This window comes from Schistocerca piceifrons, chromosome 2 (assembly GCF_021461385.2).
Source record: "Schistocerca piceifrons isolate TAMUIC-IGC-003096 chromosome 2, iqSchPice1.1, whole genome shotgun sequence".
Taxonomy (NCBI): domain Eukaryota; kingdom Metazoa; phylum Arthropoda; class Insecta; order Orthoptera; family Acrididae; genus Schistocerca; species Schistocerca piceifrons.
Genome location: NC_060139.1, coordinates 536,253,225 through 536,281,053, shown reverse-complemented (window position 1 = coordinate 536,281,053; position 27,829 = coordinate 536,253,225). Strand labels below are relative to the sequence as shown.

At 40.6% G+C, this 27,829-nt stretch overlaps 1 protein-coding gene and 1 pseudogene across 1 annotated transcript in view; both read left to right on the top strand.

The window, feature by feature from the left end:
* LOC124777608 (probable tRNA N6-adenosine threonylcarbamoyltransferase, mitochondrial) overlaps positions 1-27,829 on the top strand; it is a 100,010-nt gene that overhangs the window by 55,923 nt on the left and 16,258 nt on the right. Inside the window, exon 5 of the mRNA XM_047253069.1 lies at positions 20,730-20,934. Within this exon, the coding sequence (XP_047109025.1) occupies positions 20,730-20,934 (205 nt within the window). The remainder of the gene's footprint in view (positions 1-20,729; positions 20,935-27,829) is intronic.
* LOC124778479 lies at positions 14,643-14,760 on the top strand (annotated as a pseudogene).

The window sequence follows — 27,829 nt, the reverse complement described above, 5'->3', positions numbered from 1 at the left end:
CTTTGAGGTTCACCGATGACATTGTAATTCTGTCAGAGACAGCAAAGGACTTGGAAGAGCAGTTGAACGGAGTGGACAGTGTCTTGAAAGGAGGATATAAGATGAACATCAACAAAAGCAAAACGAGGATAATGGAATGTAGTCAAATTAAGTCAGGTGATGCTGAGGGAATTAGATTAAGAAATGAGACACTTAAAGTAGTAAAGGAGTTTTGCTATTTAGGGAGTAAAATAACTGATGATGGTCGAAGTAGAGAGGATATAAAATGTAGACTGGCAATGGCAAGGAAAGCGTTTCTCAAGAAGAGAAATTTGTTAACATCGAGTATAGATTTAAGTGTCAGGAAGTCGTTTCTGAAAGTATTTGTATGGAGTGTAGCCATGTATGGAAGTGAAACATGGACGATAACTAGTTTGGACAAGAAGAGAATAGAAGCTTTCGAAATGTGGTGCTACAGAAGAATGCTGAAGATAAGGTGGGTAGATCACGTAACTAATGAGGAGGTATTGAATAGGATTGGGGAAAAGAGAAGTTTGTGGCACAACTTGACTAGAAGAAGGGATCGGTTGGTAGGACATGTTTTGAGGCATCAAGGGATCACAAATTTAGCATTGGAGGGCAGCGTGGAGGGTAAAAATTGTAGAGGGAGACCAAGAGATGAATACACTAAGCAGATTCAGAAGGATGTAGGTTGCAGTAGGTACTGGGAGATGAAGAAGCTTGCACAGGATAGAGTAGCATGGAGAGCTGCATCAAACCAGTCTCAGGACTGAAGACCGCAACAACCTTTAATCTAGTCTTCAGCTCTGAGTGATGGAAAGATTCACCAGGAATTGGCACCTGGTTCAGATTTCATGTCAAACATGAGGTCCCCTTCTTCTGATAGTATTACTGCGGTGTGTTAGGGACATGCAAGTTGCTTAAGTGGTATCCAGTTGAATGACTTGCACTATGCTATTGAGCTACAAAGAACTATTATTATTATTATTATTTTTGTGAACTGGTAGCTACAATGCCCTTCTTTAACAATGAAAATATCAACAAAGCACACTTTACATGAAGTTTCCTTATCGTATATATGAAAAATAATGAACAAATATACAATTTTTTTTCTTTTCTTTCATCAGTATTCTGACTGGTTGCATGTGGCTCACCATGAATACCTGTCCTTTGCTAACCTCTTCGTCTCAGAGTAGCACAGAGCATCCAGCATTGTCAATTATTTCTTGGATGTATTTCACTCTCTGTTCTCAACTAAAGCCTTTACCCACTACAGCTCCCTCTCATACTATGGAAATTATTCTTTGATATCTTAATATATATCCTACCATCCTGCCCCTTCTTCTTGTTAATATTTTCCACATGTTACTCTACTCACTTATTCTGTGGTAAACTTCTCCATTTCATATCTTATCAGTCCAACTAAATTTTCTACATCCTTCTATACCACCACATCTCAAATACTTTGATTCTCTTCTTTTCATTTTCCCACAGTCTACGATTCACTAACCTGCAGTGATGTGCTCCAGACATTCATTCTGAGAAATTTCTTCCTCCTCTTAAGATCCTCGGTCTTGGTGTTAAGTTCTCAATATTCTCATTTCTGCTACTCCTCACTACTTTTGTCTTTCTTCAGTTTACTCTCAGTCCTTAGTGTGTGCTCATTAGATTGTTCATTCCATTTAACAGATCTTGCAGTTCTTCCTGGACTTTCACTGAAGATAACAGTTTCATCAGTGGATCTTATTTTTGGCATCCTTTTGCCCTAAATTTTCATCCCACTGCTGAACCTTTCTTTAATTTCTGTCATAGCTTTTTTGATGTATAGATGAAACAGTATGGGCTAAGGAGTACATCCCTGTCTTACTACATCCTTTCTAATCTGAGCACTTCGTTCTTGTCTTCATTCATCATTTTCTCTATCAGTTCATTTACATTGCTAAGACTCTCTGTTGTGAACTACAACTCATCCCAGAGAGGGGAACATAAATGTACTGTTGGATTTTATCTGAAGCTTGTCAGCTTTGTCTAAGGGCAATTGTACACCACTGTAAAATAGTACTTTTTTTGATGCTCTCAAGTTTATAATCTCCTAATAGACCTGCTAGCTGTGTTCTAATTAAATTTATGTAGCTGGAGCGGATTTTACAAATGAAACTAGGTGACACAATGCACTTGTTTAAATTGTTCTTTTTTATTTAACAGCAACAGCCATGGTGTTAAGTGTCTCAACCACTTCAACAGGGGCTAGTTTACCAATTACAATTTGCAAGAAAGTGTTCCAAATGTCGTTGAGTTTGACCACTCTTCCCAACACAATTTTACTGCTCAGATATAATGTTACTGGCATAAGTATTTCAAGCTGCGATAACCCGCTGAATGCTCTGAGCTCTTGCAATTCAACCTCATGGAAATCTTTTAAATCAAAGTGTACTATCAAGAAAAAGCTAAGTTTGGAAATTATTCAGTTCAGCTCATTCAAAGACTGATAGATATTGACCCTTTCCAGTCCATGATGCAAGACCCCTAATACATGAGTCACCACTCCTGCCAGAACCAAAATGTCTTGACTCTTTTCAGTCACTGACAGAAGTTTTCAATACACTGATTCAAGAACCACAGCTCTTTCTGAAATGAATGTGTCTGGACTCTCTCTAGTCCCCAACCGAAATCCTCAATTCACAGGAATGGAAACGTCATGACTCTTTCGAATCTCTGACCAACTTCTTCACAACCCACATTAATTCCTAGCTTAACTCTTTATATCCTCTCTAACTTCTTCAGCACCTCTTTCTATTGACTGACTGCCTCTGTCCCTCTCCCACCACATCATTTCATTGTAGTGCCATGAAACAAGATACAGTTTCATATAAATGTGATGTAGATGTAGATGTAGGTAAATGTGAGCCAAGTCGCCTACCTTAACAACTAATCAAACAAAAGTTATATCATAAATCACACTTAACTGCCAGTTTTGGTTATACCAAACACTGTATATTTACTAGGTCTAACCATCGATATCCATATATGACTATTCAAGCTTTCCTGGTGGATATGTTGTAAATAGTCTTCACGGGTTTGCCGCTGGATCACGTTGTGCAAATTCCACAATATGTCCTGGGAGCAACTGTCCGACATCTTCAGGTAGTTCAACCTTTCTGGCGGCTAGGTACGGCTGACAGTATCCGCACATCAATGCCCTGTTTCTAGAACACGTGCTCGAAGAATGTGCAGGCAGGGAAATCGCACATGTGCAAATGCCATATTCAAATGCCCTCTGCCAAAAATCACAGAGTGGCTCTCCTGCGCATGTGCTGTACACTGCATTTACTAACGGTGTGGCCAGACGTTACTCACCAAAGATCGTACTATCTCATCTGAGATGTGAATAGTGGAATAGAGCAGGCTGTTTTGAAACCTCCTAAGGATGCCGCAGAAGAGATTAGGTGCGACACATGCCACATCTTGACTGAAGCTTCACCTAAGAGGTCCAGCTTTAACATCACCTCAGCTGAAAGAAATGCTCTGTGAGAATTGAGAGAAGACCAAGACACTGTCATCTTACCTGCTGACAAAGGAAATGCTTCTGTGATTCTCCCACACACAGAATATGACAGCAAGATATACAAACTGCTCTACGATCCTGCATACAGTAAATTAAAAATTGATCCAACGGGTAGGATCTAGAGAAAGACTTTGGAATTCATCAGGAAGAGCTCGATTCCAGTGCAAGTTGCTAAGGGTTTGTGCCAACAGGCTACAGTTCCTCCTAGACTCTACGGTCTACCCAAGATTCAAAAGAATGGGGTGCCTCTCTGTCCTACTGTAAGTAGGAGGTGTACAACTTTGCTTCCACCATTTTTTCTCAAACATTTGAGGCGTTAATGAAACAAATTGGTTACATGTGTATCATTCAAAGTATTTTCCATCACTGGTCACTACTTTCTCCCATCTTTCAGGCAGTTTATGAATCCCGTGTCAAAACTATTGTTCATCTTTGGAAGCGATCCATGAATCGATCCAATTTGTGACTTCTTCATGAGATTGGAAGTGTTGGCCAGCCAGACCATGTGCCATTGATCGAAACAGGTGATAGTCAGAGGGAGCAATGTCTGGAGAATACGGCGGTTGGGGTGGGACTCCCCATTTTAACATTTACAGGTACATTTTGACCTCCTTTGCAATGTGTGGTTGAGTGTTGTCGTGCTGCAAAATCACTTTATCATGCCTCTCGGTGTATTGCGACCATTTGTCTTTTAATGCTCTGCTCAAACGCATTAATTGCATTTGATAACGAGCATCTGTCATTGTTTCACTTGGTTTTAACACCTCATAGTACATGACGCTGAGCTAGTCCCACCAAATGCAGAGCATGATCTTGCAGCTGTGAATATTTGGTTTGGCGGTCGACATGGAAGCATGGCCAGGATATCCCCATGTTGTTGTTGTTGTGGTCTTCAGTCCTGAGACTGGTTTGATGCAGCTCTCCATACTACTCTATCCTGTCCAAGCTCCTTCATCTCCCAGTACCTACTGCAGCCTACATCCTTCTGAATCTGCTTAGTGTATCCATCTCTTGGTCTCCCTCTATGATTTTTACCCTCCACGCTGCCCTCCAATGCTAAATTGGTGATCCCTGATGCCTCAGAACATGTCCTACCAACCGATCCCTTCTTCTAGTCAAGTTGTGCCACAAACATCTCTTCTCCCCAATCCTATTCAATACCTCCTCATTAGTTACGCGATCTACCCACCTAATCTTCAACATTCTTCTGTAGCACCACATTTCAAAAGCTTCTATTCTCTTCTTGTCCAAACTATTTATCATCCATGTTTCACTTCCATACATGGCTACACTCCATACAAATACTTTCAGAAACGACTTCCTGACACTTAAATCTGTATTCGATGTTAACAAATTTCTCTTCTACAGAAACGCTTTCCTTGCCATTGCCAGTCTACATTTTATATCCTCTCTACTTCGACCATCATCAGTTATTTTGCTCCCCAAATAGCAAAACTCCTTTACTACTTCAAGTGTCTCATTTCCTAATCTAATTCCCTCAGCATCACCCGACTTAATTCGACTACATTCCATTATCCTCATTTTGCTTTTGTTGATGTTCATCTTATATCCTCCTTTCAAGACACTGTCCATTCCATTCAACAACTCTTCCAAGTCCTTTGCTGTCTCTGACAGAATTACAATGTCATCGGCGAACCTCAAAGTTTTTATTTCTTCTCCCTGGATTTTAATATCTACTCCAAATTTTTCTTTTGTTTCCTTTACTGCTTGCTCAATATACAGATTGAATAACATCGGGGAGAGGCTACAACCCTATATCACTCCCTTCCCGACCACTGCTTCCCTTTCATGTCCCTCGACTCTTATAACTGCCATCTGGTTTATGTACAAATTGTAAATAGCCTTTCGCTCCCTGTATTTTACCCCTGCCACCTTTAAAATTTGAAAGAGAGTGTTCCAGTCAACATTGTCAAAAGCTTTCTCTAAGTCTACAAATGCTGGAAACATAGGTTTGCCTTTCCTTAATCTTTCTTCAAAGATAAGTCGTAGGGTCAGTATTGCCTCACGTGTTCCAACATTTCTACGGAATCCAAACTGATCTTCTCCAACGTCGGCTTCTACAAGTTTTTCCATTCATTTGTAAAGAATTCGTGTTAGTATTTTGCAGCTGTGACTTATTAAACTGATAGTTCGGTAATTTTCACATCTGTCAACACCTGCTTTCTTTGGGATTGGAATTATTATATTCTTCTTGACGTCTGAGGGTATTTTCCCTGTCTCATACATCCTGCTGACCAGATGGTAGAGTTTTGTCAGGCCTGGCTCTCCCAAGGTCGTCAATAGTTCTAATGGAATGTTATCTACTTCCAGGGCCTTGTTTCGACTCAGGTCTTTCAGTGCTCTGTCAAACTCTTCACGCAGTATCGTATCTCCCATTTCATCTTCATCTACATCCTCTTCCATTTCCATAATATTGTCCTCAAGTACATTGCCCTTGTATAGACCCTCTATATACTCCTTCCACCTTTCTGCTTTCCCTTCTTTGCTTAGAACTGGGTTTCCATCTGAGCTCTTGATATTCACACAAGTGGCTCTCTTTTCTCCAAAGGTCTCTTTAATTTTCCTGTAGGCAGTATCTATCTTACCCCTAGTGAGATAAGCCTCTACATCCTTACATTTGTCCTCTAGCCATGCCTGCTTAGCCATTTTGCACTTCCTGTCGATCTCATTTTTGAGACGTTTGTATTCCTTTTTGCCTCCTTCATTTACTGCATTTTTATATTTTCTCCTTTCATCAATTAAATTCAATATTTCTTCTGTTACCCAAGGATTTCTACTAGCCCTCGTCTTTTTACCTACTTGTTCCTCTGCTGCCTTCACTACTTCATCCCTCAAAGCTACCCATTCTTCTTCTACTGTATTTCTTTGCCCCATTCCTGTCAATTGTTCCCTTATACTCTCCCTGAAACTCTGTACAACCTCAGGTTTAGTCAGTTTATCCAGGTCCCATCTCCTTAAATTCCCACCTTTTTGCAGTTTCTTCAGTTTTAATCTACAGTTCATAACCAATAGATTGTGGTCAGAGTCCACATCTGGCCCTGGAAATGTCTTACAATTTAAAACCTGGTTCCTAAATCTCTGTCTTACCGTTATATAATGTATCTGATACCTTTTAGTATCTCCAGAATTCTTCCATGTCTACAACCTTCTTTTATGATTCTTGAACCAAGTGTTAGCTATGATTAAGTTATGCTCTGTGCAAAATTCTACCAGACGGCTTCCTCTTTCATTTCTTACCCCCAATCCATATTCACCTACTATGTTTCCTTCTCTCCCTTTTCCTATGCTCGAATTCCAGTCACCCATGACTATTAAATTTTCGTCTCCCTTCACTACCTGAATAATTTCTTTTATCTTATCATACATTTCTTCAATTTCTTCGTCATTTGCAGAGCTAGTTAGCATATAAACTTGTACTACTGTAGTGGGCATGGGCTTCGTGTCTATCTTGGCCACAATAATACGTTCACTATGCTGTTTGTAGTAGCTTACCCGCACTCCTATATTTTTATTCATTATTAAACCTACTCCTGCATTACCCCTATTTGATTTTGTATTTATAACCCTGTATTCACCTGGCCAGAAGTCTTGTTCCTCCTGCCACCGAACTTCACTAATTCCCACTATATCTAACTTTAATCTATCCATTTCTTTTTTTAAATTTTCTAACCTACCTGCCCGATTAAAGGATCTGACATTCCACGCTCTGATCCGTAGAACGCCAGTTTTCTTTCTCCTGATAACTACGTCCTTCTGAGTAGTCCCCGCCCAGAGATCCGAATGGGGGACTATTTTACCTCCGGAATATTTTACCCAAGAGGACGCCATCATAATTTAACCATATAGTAAAGCTGCATGCCCTCGGGAAAAATTACGGCTGTAGTCTCCCGTTACATTCAGCCATTCGCAGTACCAGCACAGCAAGGCCGTTTTGGTTAGTGCTACAAGGCCAGATCAGTCAATCATCCAGACTGTTGCCACTGCAACTACGGAAAAGGCTGCTGGCCCTCTTCAGGAACCACATGTTTGTCTGGCCTGTCCACAGATACCCCACCGTTGTGGTTGCACCTACGGTACGGCTGTCTGTATCGTTGATATCCCCATGATTTTTTGCATTTAGGGTTATCGTAATGAACCCATTTTTCATCCCCAGTCACAATGCGATGCAGAAATCCCTTCCGTTTTTGCCTCTGAAGCAGCTGTTCACAAACACAAACGCCATTTCAGCTCACACAGGACCTGAGTTCCTTCTTTCTGAATCATGCCCGTAGCCTTGAGACATTTCAAAATGGTTTGCTGTGTCACTCCCACTAATCGTGCCAATTCTTCTTGAGTTTGACGTGAGTCTTCACTCAGCAATGTCTCCAGTTCTGCATCTTCAAAAACATTCTCTCCTCCACAAATATGCCGGTCTATGACATTAAAATCACCATTCTTGAAGCACTGAAACCACTCACAACACATTCTTTCACTAATAGCATCCTTACCATATGTACTTGAGAGCATTCGATGAGACTCAGCCCCTGTGTTCTTCATATTGAAACAAAGGAGTAACAACTCCCGCAAATGACAAGAATTACACTCATAAACTGACGTTTTCAATCAAGAACAACTTTATGATGCAGACACAAATTGACTAATGTTTGAATGAGGTTATGTTGACCGAGGTCCAAGCTAACTGCCTGATGTCTGTGATCTGTTTCTTTTGACCGTTACTTACCGTTGTCACCACCTATTGGCTAACGGCAGAAGCAAAGTTGTACACCTTGTAATATAGGAACACCTACTTATTTTGTTGCCAAATATTTGACAGCACTGTTTGGACCTCTCGCAGGGAAGTCGGCCATCATATTCGACATTCTGAAGATTTCATAGGTCGCCTGAAAACCCTTAGAGTTCAATTGTCAGATCTTTTAGTAGGTTTTGATGTTGTGTCTTTATTTACAAGGTGCCCTTGCAGGACTCTTTGAAGGTCATTAGCAACAAGTTTGAGGAGGACATAGTAGCATTATTTAAACACTTGCTTACTTCAACATATGTCTCATTTCATGACCAATATTTTGAACAAGTGGACGGTGTCACCATGGGAAGCCCTCTGTCTCCTGTGATGGCCAATTATTTTATGGAAGACTTTGAAGAAAAAGCGCTACAGTCAGCCACTCTCAAACCCTCTTGTTTACTGTGTGTATGTGGATGATACATTTATGGTAATGCCACATGGACTTGATACTTTACCTATGTCTCTACCGCATATGAATTCACTCCATTGGAATATAAACTTCACAATGGGAATGAAAGAAGGTGGTACTTTACCTTTTTTTCGACGTTTTGGTATGAAGGAAAGCAGATGGAACCTTGGGACACAGGCCAAAGCATATAGATCTATATCTGCAGGCCACAAGCTGTCATCATCCTGCACAATGCAGTAGTGCATTACGTACATTATTTCACAGAGCACATGTGGTATCAGATCCTGAAAGCCTGTCAAGTGAAATACAACAGTTGAAGATGTGTTCCGACAAAATGGTTATTCTGAGAGACAGATACGTAATGCATTCAGGCCCAGGCGAGTTCAGTCTACGGAGCAGAATGCAGACACAAAGACACTCATCACTTTTGCCTTTTTGCTGTATTTTGGTGCCATGTCATTAAGAATCAGAAGAGTCCTCAGAAGATATGGCATTAAGTGTGTTTCTCACTATCTGAAAGGCTGAGAAACCTGTTGGGTTTGGTTAAGGATGGTCTTGGACTGAGGAAATGTGGTGCGTACAAGATTTCTTGTCAGTGTGGGGCAGCACATATAGGCCAGACATGTTGTTCAGTACAAGAATGCTGCGATAAGCATCAGCATCATACACGCCTTCGTCAACCAGAAAAGTCAGCAATTGCGGAACACAGTCTGAATACAGGACATCGCATGATTTTTGAAAAGATGGAAGTTTTATCCCTGGCATCATCTTTCTGGGATTGCGTCATTAAGGAAGCAGTACATATCTGTACAACTGATAATCTCATCAACAGGGATGTGGGATTTCAACTGAGCACAGCCTGGAACCCTGCATTGGCTGCTATTAAGTCACGACTCAAAAATCAAGTTTTGGTAACAGACCCATCACAACATTGGTTTAATACGGTCTCTGGTGAGTTATGTGTGGCTGCACTGTTAGTAAATGCAGCATACAGCGCATGCGCAGGAGAGCCGCTCTGTGAGTTTTGACAGAGTGTGTTTGAACATGGCACCATGTATCTGCAAATCATTTGCGCATACGTGATTTCTGCACCTGCGCATTCTTCATGCATGTGTTCTGGAAATGGGGCGTTGACGTGTGGATACCATCAGTTGTACCTAGCCACCAACAAGGTTGAACCACCTGAAGATGTTGGACAGTTGCTCCGAGGGAATACTGTGGAATTTGCTCAACTTTATCCGGTGGCAAACCTGCGAAGACTACTTACAATATCAATATACATTATAACAGTAAGTGTACTATGAGCATGCCATCCAAACTCGGAAATGAGTCCTGGTACTTTCAAGGGAGGTAAATAGTGTGGTAGTCCTCTATCCCTGATCCATGAAGAAGGTTCCCATTTTTACCTGATGGGTGTGCTTTTGAAGATATAAGGGCTGGAAGTTTCACCCTCTTGACATTTCTGTCTCTCATAAAACTTAAATTATCTTGACTTATCTCATGATCAGGTATTACTTCTTTTATTGAATTAAATACACAAGTATTCTCCATATTTCACTGATAGACATTGCTAATCATGTTCTGATTCGAAAAGGCAGTTGATTTAAAAAAGGAGGCAGGGACAGCCAGTCTAATGATTTGTGTCCCTATATTAATTATGCCCCCCCATGAACCATGGACCTTGCCGTTGGTGGGGAGGCTTGCGTGCCTCAGCGATACAGATAGCCGTACCGTAGGTGCAACCACAACGGAGGGGTATCTGTTGAGAGGCCAGACAAATGTGTGGTTCCTGAAGAGGGGCAGCAGCCTTTTCAGTAGTTGCAAGGGCAACAGTCTGGATGATTGACTGATCTGGCCTTGTAACAATAACCAAAACGGCCTTGCTGTGCTGGTACTGCGAACGGCTGAAAGCAAGGGGAAACTACAGCCGTAATTTTTCTCGAGGGCATGCAGCTTTACTGTATGATTACATGATGATGGCGTCCTCTTGGGTAAAATATTCCGGAGGTAAAATAGTCCCCCATTCGGATCTCCGGGCGGGGACTACTCAAGAGGATGTCGTTATCAGGAGAAAGAAAACTGGCGTTCTACGGATCGGAGCGTGGAATGTCAGATCCCTTAATCGGGCAGGTAGGTTAGAAAATTTAAAAAGGGAAATGGATAGGTTGAAGTTAGATATAGTGGGAATTAGTGAGGTTGTATGGCTGTGGATGTAGAGGCCTATCTCACTAGGGGTAAGATAGATACCGCCTACAGAAAAATTAAAGAGACCTTTGGAGATAAGAGAACGACTTGTATGAATATCAAGAGCTCAGATGGAAACCCAGTTCTAAGCAAAGAAGGGAAAGCAGAAAGGTGGAAGGAGTATATAGAGGGTCTATACAAGGGCAATGTACTTGAGGACAATATTATGGAAATGGAAGAGGATGTAGATGAAGATGAAATGGGAGATATGATACTGTGTGAAGAGTTTGACAGAGCACTGAAAGACCTGAGTCGAAACAAGGCCCCCGGAGTAGACAATATTCCATTGGAACTACTGACGGCCGTGGGAGAGCCAGTCCTGACGAAACTCTACCATCTGGTGAGCAAGATGTATGAAACAGGCGAAATATCCTCAGACTTCAAGAAGAATATAATAATTCCAATACCAAAGAAAGCAGGTGTTGACAGATGTGAAAATTACCGAACAATCAGCTTAATAAGTCACAGCTGCAAAATACTAACACGAATTCTTTACAGACGAATGGAAAAACTAGTAGAAGCCAACCTCGGGGAAGATCAGTTTGGATTCCGTAGAAACACTGGAACACGTGAGGCAATGCTGACCTTACGACTTATCTTAGAAGAAAGATTAAGGAAAGGCAAACCCACGTTTCTAGCATTTGTAGACTTAGAGAAAGCTTTTGACAATGTTGACTGGAATACTCTCTTTCAAATTCTAAAGGTGGCAGGGGTAAAATACAGGGAGCGAAAGGCTATTTACAATTTGTACAGAAACCAGATGGCAGTTATAATAGTCGAGGGACATGAAAGGGAAGCAGTGGTTGGGAAGGGAGTAAGACAGGGTTGTAGCCTCTCCCCGATGTTGTACAATCTGTATATTGAGCAAGCAGTAAAGGAAACAAAAGAAAAATTCGGAGTAGGTATTAATATTCATGGAGAAGAAATAAAAACTTTGAGGTTCGCCGATGACATTGTAATTCTGTCAGAGACAGCAAAGGACTTGCAAGAGCAGTTGAATGGAATGGACAATGTCTTGAAAGGAGGATATAAGATGAACATCAACAAAAGCAAAACAAGGATAATGGAATGTAGTCTAATTAAGTCGGGTGATGCTGAGGGAATTAGATTAGGAAATGAGGCACTTAAAGTAGTAAAGGAGTTTTGCTATTTGGGGAGCAAAATAACTGATGATGGTCGAAGTAGAGAGGATATAAAATGTAGGCTGGCAATGGCAAGGAAAGCGTTTCTGAAGAAGAGAAATTTGTTAACATTCAGTATTGATTTAAGTGTCAGGAAGTCATTTCTGAAAGTATTCGTATGGAGTGTAGCCATGTATGGAAGTGAAACATGGACGATAAATAGTTTGGACAAGAAGAGAATAGAAGCTTTCGAAATGTGGTGCTACAGAAGAATGCTGAAGATTAGATGGGTAGATACATAACTAATGAGGAAGTATTGAATAGGATTGGGGAGAAGAGAAGTTTGTGGCACAACTTGACCAGAAGAAGGGATCGGTTGGTAGGACATGTTCTGAGGCATCAAGGGATCACCAATTTAGTATTGGAGGGCAGCGTGGAGGGTAAAAATCGTAGAGGGAGACCAAGAGATGAATACACTAAGCAGATTCAGAAGGATGTAGGTTGCAGTAGGTACTGGGAGATGAAAAAGCTTGCACAGGATAGAGTAGCATGGAGAGCTGCATCAAACCAGTCTCAGGACTGAAGACCACAACAACAACAACAACACATATTAATTATGAGGTTGGTCATCTCAGGCAGAGCTGTAGTTCTTTTGAAAGCATTGCAAGACAGGCTACCTCTGATGCTCATACCTTATGCAGTGTTTAACAAACACATGCAACATTTCAGGTGACTAATACACACGTTTCTGAAAGTATTTGTATGGAGTGTAGCCATGTGTGGAAGTGAAACATGGACAATAAATAGTTTGGACAAGAAGAGAATATAGGCTTTTGAAATGTGGTGCTGCAGAAGAATGCTGAAGATAAGATGGGTAGATCACATAACTAATGAGGAGGTATTGAATAGGATTGGGGAGAAGAGAAATTTGTGGCACAACTTGACTAGAAGAAGGGATTGGTTGGTAGGACGTGTTCTGAGGCATCAAGGGGTCACCAATTTAGTATTGGAGGGCAGTGTGGAGGGTAAAAATCGTAGAGGGAGACCAAGAGATGAATACACTAAGCAGATTCAGAAGGATGTGGGTTGCAGTAAGTACTGGGAGATGAAGAAGCTTGCACAGGATAGAGTAGCATGGAGAGCTGCATCAAACCAGTCCCAGGACTGAAGACCACAACAACAACAACAACAACAATACACACTGCTAGTTCCCCGCCCTTAGATGGCAAAATTATGTGACTATACTGTTTGTTTGACACCATGTCCCATTGAAAACCTTTTTAAAAGCACATGCTTTGGAGATGCCTGGCCAACCAGTTGTGTCTAACAGTTACTGTCAGCTTTAGGCACAACTGGACCACACTGGTAACTGATAGGGCCTGCTGCTTTTCAGACTCTTTGTGTTTGAAAGCATTTGACCAGAATGTGCCTATATAAAGAGACAATGTCCTTTTGTATTATGTTTTAAGACCTTGGCTTGCAGGCACCTGACACACACAGGACTTGCCCAAACAGGTGGATGACTGAACTGCTACTTTACGTGCCACCACACTTCCAGCACATTCAACTTTGTAGGCACTCTGCCCCAAATGGTGTGTGAAAAAGATGAACCGCACCACTACAGTTCTCTCTGGTACTTCCTAGCAGAGCTTTAGCAATGCTTGACAGCACACCACATTGAGTCGTTTGGCCCTGCACTCCCTGTTCTTTCCCAAGTGCAGCACAAGGCTCACCTGTCACTCCTTTTGTTATCTCGTGACATATTGTACAATACACATCTTTACCCATAGCTTACACTTATTTACTAGAGGATTCCAAGCATATTACACCATTTTAAACTGTTGAATGTTTTTCAAGAGCTACAAATCATATGAATGTGTTGTCATTATCTAGCACATCATCAGAATGGCATCTCTGTTGCCTTGACATCTCTGTTGCCTTTACCCTTCTTGATGCCAAACTAATCATCATCTAGCAGATCTTCCATTTTTTTCATTCTTCTGTATATTATTCTTGTCAGCAACAAGGATGCATGAGCTGTTGAAACTGGTTGCTCAGTAGTTATCTCACTTTTCTGCCCTTTCTATCTCACTTTTCTGCCCTTGCTAATTTTGAGATTTTGTGGGTGATATTCTTTAGGAAACCTGATGATCTCTCTCCAGACTCATAGATATTACAAACCATCTTGAATAGCCATTTGGTTGCTACTTCTCTCAATAATTTTAGAAATCCCAAATGACTATTTGTAAGGAGCAATCAAAAAGTTCCCCCTCGAAGACCACACTAATCCCTTGCCTACATTTCAGTGCTTATATTCTTACATCAGAGTCATACTGGGTTTCTTATGTGTTGCAGCAGTACACTCAGATGGGAACTTATTGACTGCCCCGTGTATTATCTGTGCTTTCTGCCTTCACAAACTCTATTAAACTTTGACTCCAATACTGAATCATTTGTGTCTTTCATTTTGACTCCTATTTCTTCTTCTATCATCTTATGAGGGGCAATGGCCTTGCTGCAGCAGATACACCGGTTCCCTTCAGATCACCGAAGTTAAGTGCTGTCAGGCATGGCTGGCACTTGGATGGGCGACCACCCGGGACGTCATGTGCTTTTGCCGGTTTTGGGGGTGCACTCAGCCTCATGATGCCAGTTGAGGAGCTACGCAACAGAACAGTTGTGGCCTGGTCAAAGAAAACCATCATAACGACCAGGAGAGCAGTGTGCTGACCACACGCCCCCCCCCCCCCCCCATCTGCATTCTCAGCTGAGGATGACACGGTGGTAGGATGGTCCCGACGGGCCACTTGTGGCCTGAAGATGTAGTGCCTATCATCTTATCAGACATTTCTCCTCTACATAAGGGCCCTCAATGTTCTCTTTCCGTTTATGAGCTCTCTCCTCTGGGTTTAATAGTGGAACTCCTCTTCCATTCTTTAAGTTGAGGTCTTTCCTTATAATATTACCAAAGGTTGTTTTGACTTTTCTCTATACAGCAAACCCTCTCTAATTTGGACTTCATTGATTCTGAGTTTTCAGTAATCTCATCTTGTTTTTTATCGCAAAGTGAAATTCCAACTTAATGCGCCTGACATCATTCACGCCAAGTACATTTAAAATAAAATATTGAACACATCCCTTCCATTTCCATTTTCTTCATCCTTGGCTGAAAGTAAATAATGTATGTGCCATTGTTGGTTACAAGCTTGCAATAAAGTGAAAGCTTGAACAGTTTCCATCTCTGTGATCACTTTAAAAAGTATTAATGTGTCATACAGCATAATACAGTAACCAAGGTGAGTGTTAGGAGCAAATTTAGAAGATAAAATGAGAGTGCTTGATGAAACCCAAGCTGCTGCTTCTGCCCAGGGTATTATGACAGAGTTTGGTATTGCCAAGTCACCTTTTTAAGACACTAAAAAGAATCACAATAAACATTCAGACTTTCTGCTAAAACAAGACAAACTTGCTGGAAAACAAAAATGGACAACTGGTTAACAAACAACAATGTTCTTTCAGAGTTCCCATGAAAAGAGCGGAACTATAGACTGTAGCAAAAAGATTTGCAGATAAATTAGGCAAACAAGTGGCTGTTCATATTCTGTAATCACAACAAAATTTCTTACAGAGGAGTATGTGGGGAAGACAGTACAGATGTGGCAAATGTTGTCCCATTTCATTATTAATGATATCAGTGAATATATAGGTAATAGATTAATGTTTAAACTGTCAGATGTAAGGAAAAATTTGGACACAGTGACAAACTTTATTGACATTTACCCTGGTTGCCAAATGTATTACCTTATACTAAAAGTCACATGACAACAAATGATAAAAGAATGGTGCACAAAAGAGTTTCAACCAAAAATACATTCCTACTTTAAGCTATTATGAATGTACAAGGGGCATTCAATAAGTAATGCAACACAATTTTTTTTCTCGGCTGATGCAGAAATTGTTGTGGAACATCGTGGAATATTCCTGCTACAGCCTCTATAGTTTCATGAAGTTCTGAAAGCTGCCGGTGCTATACATAGCCTTTAAAATGCCATATGTAATGGATGCACGTTCCGAGCAGAGATCTGTCAAATTGATTTTCTTTTAGCAGAAAACCAGAGCATTGCAGATATTCATAGGTACTTGCAGAATGTCTACGGAGACTTGGCAGTGAACAAAAGCGTGATGAGTCATTGGGTGAGGTACCTGTCATCATCGCAATAAGGTAGTGCAAACCAATCCAATCTCCTGCATGCTGGCCAGCTGTGACTTCTGCAATATTGAAATATGCAGACACTCTCATTCAAGGTGATCGACAGATCACAATCAAACACTGCACTGCTCAACTGGATGTCTCTGTTGGTAGTGGTGACACAGTAGTTCACCAGTTGGTGTACTCACAGGTGTGTACCCACTGGGTTCCTCACTGTCTAACAGAAGACCATAAAGAGCAATAAAGGACCATATGTGCAGAATTGCTTGCATGTTATGAGGCTAATTGTGCCAGTTTTTGTCAAACATTGTCACAGGTGATGAAACGTGGGTTCATCACTTCGAACCAGAAACAAAATGGCAAACTGTGGAGAGGAGCCATCTCAAAGCTACACTCTCAGCTGGTAAAGTCATGGTGATGGTCTTCTGGGACTCTAAAGAGGTTATTCTGTTTAATGTCCTCCTTCATGGTGCAACAGTAAACTCTGAAGTGTATTGTGTTACCCTCACAAAATTGGAGAAATGTCTTCAGTGTGTTTGTCGCCACAAAAATGCTAACGAACTTCTCCTTCTCCATTACAATACATGGCCTCATACAAGTCTGCACATCTGAGAGGAGCTCACAAGACTTCATTGGACTGTTCTTCATCATCCACTCTACAGCCTGGATCTCGCAACTTCCAACTTCCATCTGTTTGGCCCAATGAAGGACAGACGAAGCAATACATGCTGCAAGATGTTGGCTCTGATGTTGACCAGTGGAGTGGTACTATGCAGGCACAGAGCCCTCCCTGTCAGCTGGTCTAAAGACATAGCATTGAATGGAGATTATGTTGAAAAATAATGTTTGTAGCCAAAAGAGTGGAGAATTATATGGTTTACTGGAATCATGAATAAAACCAACCAATTTTCAGAAAAAAGTGTTGCATTACATATTGAATGCCCCTCATATATTGGGGATGAGAAAGTCCTTCTACTACTTATATTCCACTATAGAATTTCCCTTACCATATGCACTTACAAATTGGTATCAGAAAAATTGGAAAAATTAAGTGCATAAATCATTGAATGGGGCCACTGATTTCACTAAATAGCTATTGGTATATGAGTTTTTAACTGATACACAATGGTTATTGGTATTATTTATCAAGTTAAATTTTGGTGAAATATAGATTTGGTTACAATGAAAGCATGAGTTGCTAAAATATAGTTGTGTTTGTGATGTCATAACTGGAAACAGGCGACCACCTATTTTGCATGGAAAGGAGAGCAAAGGCTCTGAATATAAGCAGATGCAATGCAAAGCAGGAGAAGATTTTATAGAACAAAAACAAATATCATATGAAGCAAGGTAAGTACACTGAATAAAGAATTACAGATGGTTTTCCAAAATTCCCTCACAAAAGAAGATGAAGTAAATATTCCAGAATTTGAATCTAGAACAGCTGCCAACATGAGTAGCTTAGAAATAGATATCATTGGTGTAGTGAAGCAGCTTAAAACACTTAATAAAGGCAAGCCTCTGTTCCAGATTTTATACCAGTCAGATTCCTTTCAGAGAATTCTGGTAAAATAGCTCCATACTTGGCAATCATATACAACCACTTGCTCATGCAAAGATCTGTACTTAAAGACTGGAAAGTTGCACAGATTGCACCAATACACAAGAAAGAAAATAGGAGTAGCCTGCTTAATTACAGACCCATATCACTAATGTCTATTTCCAGTAGAATTTTGGAACATATACTGAGTTCGAGCATTACGAATTACCTTGAAGAAAATGATTTATCATTCTTGTGAAACACAACTAGCTCTTTATTCTCACAAAGTAAGAAATATTTTTGATAGGAGATGTCAAACTGATTTCTTGTTTTTAGGTTTCCAAAAAGCTTTTGGCACCATTCGTCACAAGTGACTTCGAATCAATTTGTTTGTGTACACAGCCTTGTCTCAGTTGTGTGCCTGGCGTCATGATTCCTATAAGAAGGTCCACATTTTGCAATAACTGATGGAAATTCATCAAGTAAAACAGAAGCAATATCTGGTGTTCCCAAAGGAAGTGTTATAGGTCTTCTGCTGCTTGTGATCTATGTAGATAATTTAGGAGACAATATGAGCAGCTCTCTTAGATTGTTTGCAGATGATGCTGTCATTTACTGTCTTGTAAAGTCATCAGATGATGAAAATGAATAGTAAAATGATTGTGAAGGTATCTGTATGGTGCAAAAAGTGGCAACTAACTCTAAATGATGAAAAGTGTGAAGTCATCCACTAGCATACTAAACAGAATTCACTAAATTTCATTCACACAATAAATCACACAAATCTAAAGGCTGCAAACTCAACTAAATATTTAGGGTGTTACAATTACAAATAACTTAAATTGGAAGAATCACACAGATAATCAGATGAAACTGTATGATTCCAGAGACCTTTTAAGGTCTCAAACATCTATGATGTATGTATGCAGACTGAAGTGGTGAATGAAAATGTGTACCAATACCAGAATTCAAACCCAGGTCTCCTACTAACCAGGCAGCTGTGCTAACCACTATGCTACCCTGGCACAGTGGCTTTGCACAAGTGCATGGACTACCCAAGCACACCTCCTGGGCTTGGTGCAAATTTTCATTCATTGCTTCTGTCTGCATGTATACATCATAGATGTTTGAGACCTGAAGATGTCTCTGGAACTATACAATTTCATTTTATTAAAGCACTTATACCTGACTTTCAGGCAGGCTCCCCTGTTTTGTTCAATGCTGGGGTGCTGTTCCAATATGGATGGAAAGCTTTTGCATTGCTTTTTGAGTTTAGGGGGGATATTAAATGGGCTGAGGCATGAATGGGAATTTGGATTGAGGAGGGAGGTGTGCTAGGGTAGTTAGTCCATGCAGTTGTTCAAAGCCACTGGGCCAGAGTGGCATTGTGGTTAGCCCATCTGCCTAGTGAGCAGGAGACCCAGGTTCGAATCCTGTCCAAGATATAAATTTTTATCCATCACTTCAGCCTGCATATATACACATATAAAATGTTGTGGGGAAAGCAAGACTGTGATTAATTGGCAGTATACTTAGAAAAATTAACAGGACTGCTGAAGAGACTGCTTACACTATGCTTGTCCGCCCTCTTCTGGGATATTGTTGTGTGGTGTGGGATCCACATCAGATAGTGTCGATGGAGGACATTGAAAAAGTTCAACAAAGGGCAGCTCATTTTGTGTTATTGCAAAATAGGAGAGAGAGTGCCATGGACGTAAGACACGAATTGCTGTGGCAGTCATTAAAACAAAGGGGTTTTTTGCTGCGGCAGGACCTTTTCATGAAATTTCAATCACCAACTTTCTCTTCAGAGTGCAAAAATATTTTGTTGGCATCCCCCTGTTTAGGGAGAAATGATAATCAAAATAAAATAAGAGAAATCAGAGCTTCCATGGAAAGATTTAAGTGTTTATTTTGCCCACATGCTGTTTGAGTGTGGAATGGTAGAGAATTAGCTTGAAGGTGTTTTGATGAACCTCACTGCCAGGCACTTAATTGTGATTTGCAGAGTAATCATGTAGATGTAGATGTAGATGCAGAAAGATGAGAAATGTTGCTAGACTGCATAATGTAGACACATGGGAAGGCACAGGATGTGATGTTGGTTTTCACCTGCTGAAGTCTTTGTGGAACATTTGTTTCCATGCAGTATTGACAGAAATGTATTTCTGCCATCACATGTTAAAATGGCAGTGATTTGTCTCACACTGAGTGGTCAGTTACCACATATGGCTCTGTGCCAGTGACATGACATATGTTAGTAAAACACTTGTAGGCATCTATCTGTCATTTTTCTCATTTTGAAACATTGTCTCTGTAAAATTGAAGATCCCCCCTAGTCCCTGTTGACTTAGGAAATTGGAGTCCTTGTGTAATCTCAAATGGTCTTGCATTGATTGTCATTCCTCATACAAAGTAAATTAACTTGTAATATGCTACTATTTTCACCACACATCTCTCTGTAACTGACTACTCAGATGGTCTGTCTACAGTCACACTATACAGTACATCTAGCCACAACATTTGGGCATCATAATTGACATATCTTTGAATTGGACAGCCGTTTCTGTGACTTTGACCACTCAGTTTATATGTTATAGTGAAGAGAGAGAGAAAGAGAATGGAATGTGCTGCTTATTTGAATTATCGGTGATGTAGGGGACAGGATTCTCGTAGGAAAGATTTATTAGATTTTTGAATGTCTAATGGTGGTAAGATACTATGGTGATTGTTGGTCCAATTATATTCATGACAAGTACTGTGTTCCTAGTGTATATTGTATCTTGTAATAAATGCTGGGACAACTCATGATTATTTCAGTATATTCACACTGTTTCAGACAGCAAGACGTTTAAAGTTACGAAATATTCCTGAATTTTCAAAGCTCTCAGGAGGACAGGCTATAGAGAAAGCATCTGAAAGAGGCAATCTGCTTGCATTTGTCTTTCCCAGTCCAATGAGTGACTATAGGAATTGTGATTTTAGTTTTGCTGGTCTTAAAAATGTTGTTACCAGGCACATTCTCCGTGAGGAAGCTGAGAATGGTATGTACAAATATTATTATTTTGAAGTTAAATATTAAGGTTCCTGAAATATGTTGCTGGATTATTGCAGTTGCAGTTAGAAGCATAAATTTTATTATAGTTTTATTGTAACATTACATACTAATCTCCTCTATTAACTAGAACATATAGTGAGGGCCACTTAATGTGATATTGGTGACATGATACCTCTGAATCCAGAGAAAACTTGGCGTCTACAGTTGGGATGGCTAACGAGGTAGAACCAAAATCTGTAAAACTGCTTGGAATACACATTTATTCCAAACTTAACTGGCAACCCCATATCAACCAGGTCTGCAAAAAGTTATCAAGGGTGTCCCATCTCACCTGGAAACTGTCTGATCTAGTGAGTAACAAATATTTCAGAACAGCTTACTTTGAACTTTTTCACTCTCCTATATTTTATGGGCTGTTTCTATGGGGCCACTCATGTCATGTCAGTGATGTACCACTGATGCAGAAAAAGGTGCTACAAATAATGTGCAAGGTTGGTCCAAGGGAACACTGCCATCCCTTATATTCATCAAAATGAAAATAATGACAGCAATAAATTCTTATATTTATGCATCACTGATATATGCTAAAAAGAACAGAACAAAATTTAACACCAGAGAGAACACACACTCTCATGACACCAAAAACAGAGTAATGACATTCCTAGACATAGGCTGACAAAAACAGGCAACTCTCACAAAGTGAACTGTTTGAAATTATTTTACGAATTACCACATACTGCATTCAATATGCCTTTCAATAATTTTAAAAGTAAACTGCACAAATGGTTAATAGACAGTCCATACTACAGTCTTACAGAATTCTTGGACACGTGTAACATAGAAATTGAGTTTTAAGTCTTTGATTGCAATACTGTACAATTGAGTAAATGCAGCATAAATAATTTGTACTTGTAATGTAAACACTAACTAATATAGTAACTTCTTATGTATCTTGACATCATTATAAAGCCTATTTCACTGCATGTGGTCAATGGCAAATAAAGAATCTGAATTTTCAGTTTCTCTTGTTACGGCATTAGGTATGAGGAGATATCTATTGCTGTCAGGTGCCAGATATTTGAAGTTTGCTTGTGATATTAATTACTGTAAGAAGTTAATACAAACATTTGCCTTAATGATAGATTTAAGTGCTGCCTAGCTTTCTCAGGGAGAAAAGGGAGATACATTAGGGAAGCTTGGAAAGAAGAGAGGGACCCACCTAATGTGTGAATGAGGTGATACAGATATATTTGTTTTTCCTTGTCAGAGATACTTTAGTGGATAGAGCTTTAGCATAAAGGGATTTGGATCCTTCGACCATAGATATTGGTAGACTGGTCATGACGTATATTTCGTGGCACCAACATCTCTACTGCTATACCACGTGACTATTGGCAAAACAATGGTGGTATCCTGTTGTGCTTATGGTTGTACCGAGCATTTTGTGAAGGGAAGTAACATTAAATTTCACATGTAATTATTATTATTGCAATTTAGCGGCATTTCTTGAATACTGATAAACTATTGTGTGTATCATATCCTTACCCAGAATGCCACAGTTACGTAAATTGGCGGTTTGAAGTGCTGTGTGTGTTTCCAGGCGCACATTGCAATTGTATATATTTCTTGAAATGGTAAGCTACAAAGCCGTTTTTTCTCTTTCGTATAGGTTTCCAAAGGGCGAAGGGCGCAGTCAGATGTGGATGCAGGCAGTGAAACGAAAAGATTTCAAGCCTACTGCGCACACACACATCTGTTAGAAGCACTTTTTATATATATATATATATATATATATATATATATATATATATATAAAAAACAAAGATGATGTGACCTACCATACGAAAGCGCTGGCAGGTCGATAGAAACACAAACAGACACATACATACACACACACAAAATATATATATATTTAAAGACCAAATATGTCTGCTTGTGTCTGTATGTGTGGATGGATATGTGTGTGTGTGCGAGTGTATACCTGTCCTTTTTTCCCCCTAAGGTAAGTCTTTCCGCTCCCGGGATTGGAATGACTCCTTACCCTCTCCCTTAAAACCCACATCCTTTCGTCTTTCCCTCTCCTTCCCTCTTTCGTGATGAGGCAACAGTTCGTTGCGAAAGCTTGAATTTTGTGTGTATGTTTGTGTATGTGTCGACCTGCCAGCACTTTCATTTGGTAAGTCACATCATCTTTGTTTTTAGATATATTTTTCCTACGTGGAATGTTTCCCTCTATTATAACCATATATATATATATATATATATATATATATATATAAACTGGAACAGTTCCGTCCTCCGTCACAGTGGGACCCACCTCCTCTTCCTCAAAATCACCCTCTCCAAACCTTCCAGGAATTTCTGACTTCCAGCCTTGCCTCTCAATCCTTCTTAAAAAACCTTAATCCTACTCCCAACATCACCACTGCTAAAGCCCAAGCTATCCGTGATCTGAAGGCTGACCGTTCCATTGTCATTCTTCCGGCGGACAAGGGTTCCACGACCGTGGTACTTGATCGTCGGAAGTATGTGGCTGAGGGACTGCGTCAGCTTTCAGACAAGACCACATACAAAGTTTGCCAAGGTAATCCCATTCCTGATGTCCAGGCGGAGCTTCAAGGAATCCTCAGAACCTTAGGCCTCCTACAAAACCTTTCAAGTGACTCCATCAACCTCCTGACCCCACCGACACCCCTCACCCCTACCTTCTACCTTCTTCCTAAAATTCTCAAACCCAATCATCCCGGCCGTCCCATTGTAGCTGGTTACCAAGCCCCCACAGAACGTATTTCTGCCTACGTAGATCAACACCTTCAACCCATTACATGCAGTCTCCCATCCTTCATCAAAGACACCAACCACTTTCTCGAACGCCTGGAATCCTTACCCAGTCTGTTACCCCCGGAAACCATCCTTGTAACCATTGATGCCACTTCTTTATACACAAATATTCCGCACGTCCAGGGCTTCGCTGCGATGGAGCACTTCCTTTCACGCCGATCACCTGCCACCCTACCTAAAACCACTTTCCTCATTACCTTAGCCAGCTTCATCCTGACCCACAACTTCTTCACTTTTGAAGGCTAGACATACCAACAATTAAAGGGAACAGCCATGGGTACCAGGGTGGCCCCCTCGTACGCCAACCTATTCATGGGTCGCTTAGAGGAAGCCTTCTTGGTCACCCAGGCCTGCCAACCCAAAGTTTGGTACAGATTTATTGATGACATCTTCATGATCTGGACTCACAGTGAAGGAGAACTCCAGAATTTCCTCTCCAACCTCAACTCCTTTGGTTCCATCAGATTCACCTGGTCCTACTCCAAATCCCATGCCACTTTCCTTGACATTGACCTCCATCTGTCCAATGGCCAGCTTCACACGTCCGTCTACATCAAACCCACTAACAAGCAACAGTACCTCCATTATGACAGCTGCCACCCATTCCACATCAAATGGTCCCTTCCCTACAGCCTAGGTCTTCGTGGCAAACGAATCTGCTCCAGTCCGGAATCCCTGAACCATTACACCAACAACCTGAAAACAGCTTTCGCATCCCGCAACTACCCTCCCGACCTGGTATAGAAGCAAATAACCAGAGCCACTTCCTCATCCCCTCAAACCCAGAACCTCCCACAGAAGAACCACAAAAGTGCCCCACTTGTGACAGGATACTTTCCGGGACTGGATCAGACTCTGAATGTGGCTCTCCAGCAGGGATACGACTTCCTCAAATCCTGCCCTGAAATGAGATCCATCCTTCATGAAATCCTCCCCACTCCACCAAGAGTGTCTTTCCGCCGTCCACCTAACCTTCGTAACCTCTTAGTTCATCCCTATGAAATCCCCAAACCACCTTCCCTACCCTCTGGCTCCTACCCTTGTAACCGCCCCCAGTGTAAAACCTGTCCCATGCACCCTCCCACCACCACCTACTCCAGTCCTGTAACGCGGAAGGTGTACACGATCAAAGGCAGAGCCACGTGTGAAAGCACCCACGTGATTTACCAAGTGACCTACCTACACTGTGAAGCTTTCTATGTGGGAATGACCAGCAACAAAGTGTTTGTTGGTAATGAGGATCACCCTGTGGCTAAACATGCCTTGGTGCACAGCCAGCACATCTTGGCACAGTGTTACACCGTCCGGGTTATCTGGATACTTCCCACTAACACCAACCTGTCAGAACTCTGGAGATGGGAACTTGCCCTTCAGTATATCCTCTCTTCTCGTTATCCGCCAGGCCTCAACCTCCGCTAATTTCAAGTTGCCGCCGCTCACACCTCACCTATCTTTTAACAACATCTTTGCCTCTTTACTTCCGCCTCGACTGACATCTCTGCCGAAACTCTTTGCCTTTACAAATGTCTGCTTGTGTCTGTGTATGTGCAGATGGATGTGTGTGTGTGTGTGTGTGTGTGTGTGTGTGTGTGTGTGTGTGTGTGTGTGTGTGTGTGCGCGCGCGAGTGTATACGCGTCCTTTTTTCCCCATAAGGTAAGTCTTTCTGCTCCTGGGATTGGAATGACTCCTTACCCTCTCCCTTAAAACCCACATCCTTTCGTCTTTCTCTCTCCTTCCCTCTTTCCTGATGAAGCAACTGTGGGTTGCGAAAGCTTGAATTTTGTGTGTATGTTTGTGTTTGTTTGTGTGTCTATCGACCTGCCAGCGCTTTTGTTTGGTAAGTCTCATCATCTTTGTTTTTTTATATATATACCTCCCTCTTTCCTGATGAGGCAGCAGTTTGTTGTGAAAGCTTGAATTTTGTGTATGTTTGTGTTTGATTGTGTGTCTATCGACCTGCCAGCGCTTTCGTTTGGTAAGTCACATCATCTTGGTTTTTTAATATATATATAAAAATATATATATATATATATATATATATAATAGAGGGAAACATTCCACGTGGGAAAAATATATCTAAAAAGAAAGATGATGAAACTTACCAAACAAAAGCGCTGGCAGGTCGATAGACACACAAACAAACACAAACATACACACAAAATTCTAGCTTTCGCAACCAATGGTTGCCTCGTCAGGAAAGAGGGAAGGAGAAGGAAAGACAAAAGGATATGGGTTTTAAGGGAGAGGGTAAGGAGTCATTCCAATCCCGGGAGCGGAAAGACTTACCTTAGGGGGAAAAAAGGACAGGTATACACTCGCACACACACACATATCCATCCACACATACACAGACACAAGCAGACGTCTGCTTGTGTCTGTGTATGTGTGGATGGATATGTGTGTGTGTGCGAGTGTATACCTGTCCTTTTTTCCCCCTAAGGTAAGTCTTTCCGCTCCCGGGATTGGAATGACTCCTTACCCTCTCCCTTAAAACCCATATCCTTTTGTCTTTCCTTCTCCTTCCCTCTTTCCTGACGAGGCAACCATTGGTTGCGAAAGCTAGAATTTTGTGTGTATGTTTGTGTTTGTTTGTGTGTCTATCGACCTGCCAGCGCTTTTTAGAGATATATATATATATATATATATATATATATATATATATATATATATATATATATATATATATATTGTGTGTGTGTGTGTGTGTGTGTGTGAGATATATATGTATATATATATTTATTACCAATAACCCTTCCCACTCCAAAAGCAGTGGCAATGTGCATTGCTACTGCATAAGAAGAAAGGATGATTTTTACTATCCTGGAATAAATCTGACTTTGGTACAAAAAGGGGTGAATTATTTTAAAGAACAATTTGCAAAAACAAGTTAGGGGTTTGATTTCTCATCAGGGTTTAGTTTTATTTTGTACTTCCCAGTTACAAAACATACGAATATCAGAGACAAATACTGAATACCATTTGCAAAAAGGTAGTTGTATGGCCTATGTTAGTTTCCAGATAATAAGCTGTAATGTATGGGATAAATAATATGCTGCTACAAAAATCTTTGGTTATTTACCAAAAAGCATTAAAAGCCTGACAGATAGCCAACCAGCATTTAAAATCAAACTAAAAGAATCTATGAATGACAGCTCCTACTCAGTAGACGATTTTTTAGGTATAAGTAAGTGATTGGAAGAATTGTCATGTAATGATATGTCTACCTTTCATTAAACTGACACTGTGAAGTATCGTATTCATGATCTGTGGAACAAGTATTCATGTAAGTAGGTACTGATTTTGTAGATATCTTATTTGATACATCTACGAAACAAACTGTTTAAACCAAAAAAGAGCTTTCAAATGAAACTGCTCTATGTTTTGTGGGTGAACGACACAATTGAGTTCGTTACATTCAGTGTGAACACGTGTGTTTACGTTAAAGGTTTCATTGTTTATGCCGATTTATGAAGTCTATAACACTTTCTACAACCAAGGCACTAAAATACACAACGCAATATTTACATTTTATGCAGTGCATAACGCGTATTGTTAGTAGAGAATGCATCTCATAATTGGTAACACTGAAATATTCGCGGCGAATATATTGCCGAACATCGAAAGTGTTTCAGCAGTTCACAAAGTTCATTGTGAAGTAATGGCTATAAAACTAAATTTGTACAGTGGTTACGCAATAATTTATCACTTCTAGCTGTGTTTACATAAGCTACATTTAATGTGGTGAAGTTAGCAGGAAATCCACTGAGAAATACTGGAAGTGAAGTCAGGAATCAGAATGCTGCCTTGAACTCCCGCCAACATTCTGCCAACAGTCACGTGATTCTATGTTACAGCCATGCCAGATGTATAGCCTCTGCACTGCTTGCCCAGTCTATTAGTATCTAAGGTCGAAGTTTGGATCCTACATAGGTACCAAATGCTTTTTTTGTTAGTTTCTTTTGTTTAGTTATTATCACATATTACTTTGTATATGCAAGGTTGCATACTAGTCTTAAAAGGCTGGTTTGTTCATTTGGCC